Source organism: Haliaeetus albicilla, chromosome 3, assembly GCF_947461875.1.
Source record: "Haliaeetus albicilla chromosome 3, bHalAlb1.1, whole genome shotgun sequence".
NCBI lineage: Eukaryota > Metazoa > Chordata > Aves > Accipitriformes > Accipitridae > Haliaeetus > Haliaeetus albicilla.
Genome location: NC_091485.1, coordinates 64,471,185 through 64,479,113, shown reverse-complemented (window position 1 = coordinate 64,479,113; position 7,929 = coordinate 64,471,185). Strand labels below are relative to the sequence as shown.

Below are 7,929 nucleotides of genomic sequence, written 5' to 3'. Positions count from 1 at the left end.
TGAATCAAAACCCGCCTCTCCTGCCCAGTCTGCACTGGACTTGTTTCTTTCTGAGTGTACCCTCTGCATTACTGCAGCTGCAGTTCATTAGAGATGCTCTCATCCCTTGTATTTACAGCACTACAGTAACATGCAGCATTACGCACATTTAATCTGAAATGGAAGGACTGGATTTTTCACCTGAGCTCGGGTTTGAATTAACCTACATGTTAGTGTTGCTCGCTGGTGGGATAACCTCTGTATGAGGAACCTGCCCCACCTGAACGGATACTCTCAGCAAAGCACCCCAGTGTTAGATGTTAGACGCTGGCTCTGAAGAGGCTGGTGGCTTTCAGAATGGCAGCCAGGGAGGTACGCAGCTGCCCCTGAGGATCACGGTCTATTCTTTCTGCTGTTTTCATTTTGCCTTCTTTAGGAGCACTGAGTTCATGCACTACCTAACTTAAAATTCTTTTTTAAAAAAAAGGAATAACATAGTTATCATAGGATGGGGTAGAGTAACAGAGAGACAGCAAAAAGAAATACTGCATCCTAACCTCACACCATAGACTTTGGCAATAAAAATTGAAAGGAAAACTGTAACTTAAAACACTTGCTCATGCCTGCACTTGTGCAGGCACGTGGGTTAAACAGCCTTCAGAAGCTTCTCAGCTCCAGTGTGCCCTGTGCAGCAGGACCACACTTATCCACGCTAACCCAAGCAATGGCTTTTTAACGTGGTTTTAAAAACCACTCCAGAGCAGGAGATGCCACAGACTCAGTGGTGGTTCCTTTGCCGCTAACTAGTTGCCAGCTTCAGTCCTCTTTGTTGTCCATTAGGCAAATATATTTTGTCCCTAAACACTCTGAGTAGAAAGAGTGAGCCAGGGTCCCTTTTAGTGCAGTATGTACGGAAGGGCTATTTTATTTCCTCAGCCTGTTCCGCCCACCAGTATTACAAAGTCATGCAGAGCACAGCACTTAAGTGAAATCTGCTGTTGTATTAAAGATCTTTTGTATTAGTTTTAAGATCTATTCCAATCTGATTTCCAGCAAATGGACTGCAGAAGAGTTTGAGTCTGTTTTACTCAACATCATTCTTGTTTACACCTGCAGAGGCTGGTAGATAAGGTTTAGGGATAACAGAAAACTTTCAGATTAATAAAGTGAGAGCTAGCAAGCCTACAGAAATGCCATGTACTGATAACCAGCTAGAACCCATGTGAATCTGCAAACTGGTGCTGAGCATGCTGAAGTTAAATAGTGTATAGATTTATTCCTCACCACCCTCTCTGCTTGCTTGCTGGATAGGGGATTACGTAGTTTGACAAGGCTCTTCAGGTTAGAAGATATTGCATCAGCAGTAGAGAATGACAGAAGTGACTCTGCGCAGGACTTTGAGAGTTTTTCTTTTTCTTTTTAGGATTGAAAAGAGAAGCCCAAAGGAAGCTTCTTGGCTAAAGAAAATAGATCTTGTTCTGTCCCTCTTCTCCCACACATCCTTCACTTCTACTCTCTATATAAATCTGCTGTTGCATTTCTACGCACCTTTGATGAGGGATTGAAAAAAAACTGAAAGAACAAGAAAATCACAGGGCAGCCAATAAAAAAAAACACTGAGTGTTCACTCATTTTTGTCTGATGGTTCATTTGGAAGCTGAATGAAAACTGGATGCTCGCCTCTGTGGACAGCTAAACTCCTGCAGCCTGCACTAACCCCATGTATTCACCTTTACCTTCATCACTATAGTTATGTAATCTTCCTGGTGGCACAGTTTTATCGGACTAGAGGCATTTAAGCTTCCAAACCATAAACTGGGATTAAGAAAACAATCTCATCCTTTCAATTAAATAATCACCTCTTGTCTTTTTGTATCTTGATTTCTAGGATACACTCGGTCATTTGTGAAGCTATCTACATAGCCATGAGGCTCAGCAACGTCATTTATTTGATGCAAGCTCAGAGTCTCCTGAAATTCCCTGACTGGAAGATCTTGGATCTTAATTAAAACCCCAATTGTTGAGATACTGCATCCTGTACCCGACATAATTATAGCAGCACAAAAGTGGAAAGTTACAGACTCAGCTCACAAACAACAACAAAAAAGGAAATAAAAGGGAAGGTACAACAGTTGTGTAGATGCATACTGCCTATCTGTTAATGAAACACAAGAAAAAACAGGAAGTCTCTGAAGTATTTCTGTTTTACCTTTAATCACTAAACTTGTCATATGGAGAACAAATCCTCAGATAAGCTGAGTGACATATGCTACATTAAGGGATCCCGAGGGAGATGGAAATGTATCATGTCTCATGATAACAGCATCTGAGGACCCAAACAATAGGGAAAGCATGATATTAAGCTGTACACATTTCTAGTTCTGCTCCAGGGCTGCACTGGCAAAGTTGTTTGCATTAGTTTCTGAACATTTAAATTAAATACCACACTCCATAAAGAACTAACATCAGCTTTAAAGCAAGTTAAGTGGATTACTGAAAAATGGCACATATTTGAAAACATGAGGGGGGTTTGTTCAAAAAAACCCTTCTCACCTGTACAAAAATTTCCATGGCACTTCTTTGTGAAGTAATATTAAAAATCATAAAAGAGCACCTGGACATGAGCTGCAATGGCTTATCTCACCTGTAAGATCCAGAGAGCACATATCTCCAGTCAGAGATAAGAAATTTTTCCTGTATTTGTCCTGAAAATTTCCTGCCTGATTTGGCACAGTAAACCTCTCCAGTAACACTGCGGACTGAAATATTCTGTAAAGAAAAAAAAAAAAAGAACAGAGTGAATTTTTTCATAATTAAAAATCAGAAGGAAAGGGCCCTTTCCCCTCACTGCCTTTAGCTCTTCACTTCCCCAGTGTTTATTATGACTTCTTCATAGACTCTCCAATGTTACATTTGAAGGTTTGGGGCTAGAGGAAACTTAGCCAAGGTCTCTCACCTGCCACAAGGTTACTTGTTTCAATGGGGATATAAACCTGCATGGAAAGTCATGCAGATGGAGCTGTGCTGTGTAACGATAACTGATGCTACCCCAACCAAAATGAGTGTGAGATGTGTCCATAGCTGAGAGCCGTCTGTTACCTCCGCTGACACCCCAGCAACAATTTCCTCTAGCTGTAAGCTCTCTTGTTTTACGCTGGCTATGGCACAATCCAGCAGGGCAAAACCTCTGCTCTTCCAATCCATCTGGGCCTGCAAGTGCATACATGCTGCCCAGACGAATGCTGTCCTGCAGAATCAGATGCAAATACATGTGTGAGTGGAGAAGCAGGTCAATTTGGCCCATGTGATGCTCTGCACTGTCCTTGTACCTGAGCAAGTGCATTTAAGGCAGGCCAGGCACCCAGACCTGACTCTGCTGTCCATACGCACCCTTTGCAGAATCAAGGCCTTAGAAAATGAGAGGCACCAAGGATCTGGCTCACACATTGTCGAAGCCTGTGCATTGTAGCAACATACTTAGAATAAATAGCACAGGCTTGTTCTTCCTAAGGAGCGGGGATTTACAGACATGCAAACACTGTTATAAGCATGTTCTATTAATTTGAGTTTCTTTATACATTTGGGGTGGAATTCAGCTGCTGAAACACAGGTGTCTGGTGCATGTCTCCTGCCTGCCCTCCAGCTGCCATTCCAGGAGGCTGTTGTGTCTGCGGTAGCAGCCATCCCCACGAAGGTGCCACAGGTGCCCTACAGCATCTCAAGCAACAAGTGAAATGGTCCCTAGGAGGTTATTTTTAAGGTCAGTTCCCTCCGGCAGAGATGAAGGTGGGCTAAGCTAACAGCCAGCTAAATTTGAGGCATTATCTTTAAAACAGAGCTTTAACAACAGGTTTTATCAGAAACCACTTACTGCAACCAAGGTATTGCCATGAAAAAGTTTCATGTGCCCGCTACCCATGGCTGCCAGACCACAGCTGCTGTGGAGTTATCAAACAGAAGCAATTGTAATGCTTATGTTGGACAACTCTACTACGGGACTTGACTTAACTCTGTTTTAAGACTTCAGGGCCCAGATTAGTTTCATCTAAGGACGTAATGGAAATGCCTTAACTTCCTGTAACATCCATGGAAAAATGTAGGCATCTTCAGAGGAGAATTAGGTGCAATAACACTACCTCTGGAAATCTCTCACTCCCTTTTAATTACAAGGTAGACTGACCCTAGCATAACCATGCTTCTAGCTCACAGTGCCTAAAGTTAGGCATACAAATCTGAGCCTAACAGCTTCACAGAGCCACAGTACCTTGAAGAGATCCTCAGCAATTTGCAACTTGTCGCACATCTCCGAGAAGAGATTTATATTGCCATGATCGAGTAACAGGTAGACAAACACCATGCGCTTGTTAGCTGCCTCCAGGAGGTCACAAAGAATCTCAGTGTCTGTGAACACATCCATCACGATAGCTAGCACCTAGGGGAAAAAAGCAGAGGCATTACCAGAGTCAATTTACGTAACTTAAGGTTGCCTGTGAGGCCACTGAAATGTAGTTTGTTTTAAAAAAAATATTCTAACAAACACAAATCTTTGGACATATATGTGGATATTTCTTCTGGTTTTCTCCGTAAGTTCCTGAATCAGTAAATCGATGAGACACATATTGCTTCATTGTTTTATTGCTCATATAAAGCCAATATAACATGCAACATACGCACTTCAGTTAAGCTCTTTTAATCATAAAACACAAAATGACCTGTGAATTTGTAGGTGAGATTTCAGCACTAGGAAATACATTGAAGTGCTAATCACAGAATAATAAGGATGCAGCTAAAATAAGAGACCGCAGCCCTTGCCAAATGGCTGACTAGCTTTCATAAGTCACATGCATTTAGCAAGAATCACTGGATGACGCTTTCTCTGTTATGACTTACACCTGGAACGGTCCTGGCTTTAAATCCTCACTGGTGGTGGTGGTGGGGCAACAGACTCCAACAGCTACATCTGTTTGGGGTTTTTCAGTAACAATTTATAAACTAATTGTTTCAATTTAACCATACATCCATGCTTCCCAACTCACAACTGGCAGGACAGTGTATAAAAGTCTCAGGACTGGGCATAAAAGCCCCAACAGCTACTTAAATGCACAGCCTCCAGCCAGTGTGGATCAAGGAACTGTAAATGTGATATAAAACCACTTCCATAGTCTAGCCCCTATGCTCAGCATTGGGCACAGCCTCATGAAGGTGCTGGTCTTCACTGACGTCTGCTGTTGTTCATGGAAAGGGTCATCTCCGCAGGGCAATTCCGCCCAGCTAATACCTGATTTATCTTCAGAAGGTGCCTATATCTCCATTGACTAGAAAGGCAACCCTTGATAATTGCACTCACAGGATATCATCTTCAATCAAAACAAACTTTACAGTATCTCTGCAGATCTGTCTTACCAATTGCTTCCAACTTGCACTAAATCTTACTCCAAAGCCTGTGCCCACACTTACCAGCGAGCTTATTCCCTTCACCCCCACAAGGAAATCCTACAAGACTAAGCACATCCTGCACAGCCAGCATCCTGTTCAGGCAAGCCAAATTATTTGCAGAGCAGTGAGGATCCCACACCTTCGTTCTGCTGCCAAAGCATGGTGTTTCAGAAAGGGCCTCGCCAGTGCTACGTGTCACAATTTTGTCCAGTATGTCACATCCACTCTTACTGTTAACTCACCTGGTCTTTTTAAATGGCACAATATGCATCCAGCCTCACCGTAGCTCCAGACCACTCTCTAGTACTGCTTTTTCATCAGCTGTTCCCAATTTGTATTTCTGTACCTGACTTTCCTCTCTTACTTGCAGTATTTGTCGCTTCTTTTGCCCAAATTTCATTTTATGATTTGCACCTATCCCAAAAATGTGTTAAGATTACAGTACTACATGCCAATCCTCTGCAGTTTGGCTTAATCTACAAACACAGTCATTTTTCTGTTGTTTAAGTTGTTAATGGATATATCACATACTAGGCTATCCAGGATCGAACCTTATCAAATACTAATTAATAAATGCTGTCGTTGAAAAACTGTACTCAAAAAGCAGTTGCCAAATTTATACTGTGTGTAAGTGTTGCTCCAGCACCCTCTTGTAATGTAAATTAGATGGTTAAGAAGGTCATGTGAACCATGGATTTATATTACATTTCCCACTTTTTCCCCTACAAATTTTCTCCTCTTGAGACAGAAAATTGGCCTGGGTTGATACTTTACTGATGCTTATTTTACTATCAATCAGAGACATTTCTTCTGTTACTGAATCTTTCTGATGCCGCCAACTTAGAACGACTGATCTATAATTCCCCTGATGTGCTGAGCACCTGTAGCCTTTGACAGGGCAGTTGCCAACGGGGATTCTTCTCCCCTGCCATTACACTCAGTGTTGTCAGGCCCAGCACTTGCAGGAGAATAATAAAGCAAAAGTCCGTAACTCCAGTGGGCTTTGCAGCCTGTGCTGCACAGCAGGCACTGCAGCCTGGTATTGTTCCTGATTGTTCCCCTGTGAAACTGCTAGTGGTGTCTCAAGTTTATACAAGGGGAAAACTACCGGACGATGGTAAACACAGCACTGAAATGTCAAATATTTTTTTTCCAGGAAAACAGGAGAGCTGCCAGAACACACGACAGAGGCTTTTTGTCCCCCTCCAGCTGCTCAGCTTCTGGTTTCCCAGTGCACAGGCAGACTGGCTTGTGGCTGGCACCTCTCTGCGGCCCCCTTATCACTTTGTCTGTTGTCAGGGGCATCATCCGCACCTTTCTCACGTGCCAAGTTATGCTGCAGCGTCTCCATATGGAACCCACGTGGCATTTTTAGTGATACTGACAATGTATTAGGGATGAAAGGTCTTTTTTCTGAATAATTTCCTTCCTCTGTGGACAGCTGCTGGCACACCAGACACACATGCCCTTCTCTGGGCTCCCCTTCACCCACATCTCCCACGAATACCCTGAAACAATTGCTAATAGCTCAGAGCTCGCTTTAGCTTAATTCTTGTTACCGGTGCAATGGTCTGAACAGAGCAAATCATCCTGCTGGTGATGCATGAGAAGGGACAGAGCCCAGCTGCCCTTTCTATGGCACATTTGCTCTGCTGGGTTAATGGGAGTTTAAAAGAAGAGGGAATGCTTTTTTTTTTTAAGTCACCAACATAAAAAGGTGTTGGAGTGAGTACCAAAAACAAAAAAGGAATGCCTGTGTTCAACAATGGGCTCTTTACAGCCCCTTTCTTGAACAAAGCTACACTGCAACACACAAGGCCGGCTCGGATCAAATACCACGTTTAGCTGATCTTTTTAAGAGCAGGAAGACAACCGAGTGCAGAGGAACAGCAATTCTCTCCCCGTACCTGAGTGGTCTTGTTGATGTACCGGCGTATGATGTCTCTAATGTTGCTGTTCTTCTCTGTTTGGAAATACACAGTAGCAGTGGATTTTTCCTTTAAATAGGGCTTCTCTGCTGTAATCCATGTGTGCAGCAGAGCTGGCTCACTGCTGTCAGAAATGGTGGGGAAGTAGGTCCCTGAAGGGAGTGAGCCGGTATCGTTCTGCTTTGGTGCAGTCGCCCCGTCGGCAGCCAGGGACTCCTGTGCATAATAGGACTCCCTGGTGTTATCCTTTATATACTGAGCTTCCACTGAGGAGAGGAAATCCACCTCACCTTCTTTGCTTAAAGTTTCGAGGTAAGAGTCTGTCCCACCGTCCAGGAAGGCGTCGGTGGCCAACCTTATGCTTTCGTTGTGGCTGAAATCCGCTTTTGTCAGCTTCGGGGACTGGTTCTTGATATCCTCCAGCCTTTTCCTTATCTTGCCCATGTGTCTGGAGTGGCTCATGGCTCTCTGTCGCAGCAGTCGATCTGCCAGGCAGGCACCATGCATTTGCGTGGCGCAGGCAGCGTAATCATCCTTGTTCGGAGACTGCATTCTGGCGTGAAATCGCCTCAGCTGAACGAATTAA

General features: G+C 43.6%; 1 protein-coding gene across 1 annotated transcript in view; it reads right to left on the bottom strand.

Annotated features, from left to right (window-relative positions):
• The window catches only part of FAM83A (family with sequence similarity 83 member A), a 10,911-nt gene extending 2,982 nt beyond the window's left edge, over window positions 1-7,929 (bottom strand). Inside the window, exons 1-3 of the mRNA XM_009924088.2 lie at window positions 7,323-7,929; window positions 4,244-4,411; window positions 2,624-2,748 (exon numbers count right to left, since the gene is read on the bottom strand). Coding sequence (XP_009922390.2) covers window positions 2,624-2,748; window positions 4,244-4,411; window positions 7,323-7,895 — 866 coding nt within the window. The 5' untranslated portion in view covers window positions 7,896-7,929. The remainder of the gene's footprint in view (window positions 1-2,623; window positions 2,749-4,243; window positions 4,412-7,322) is intronic.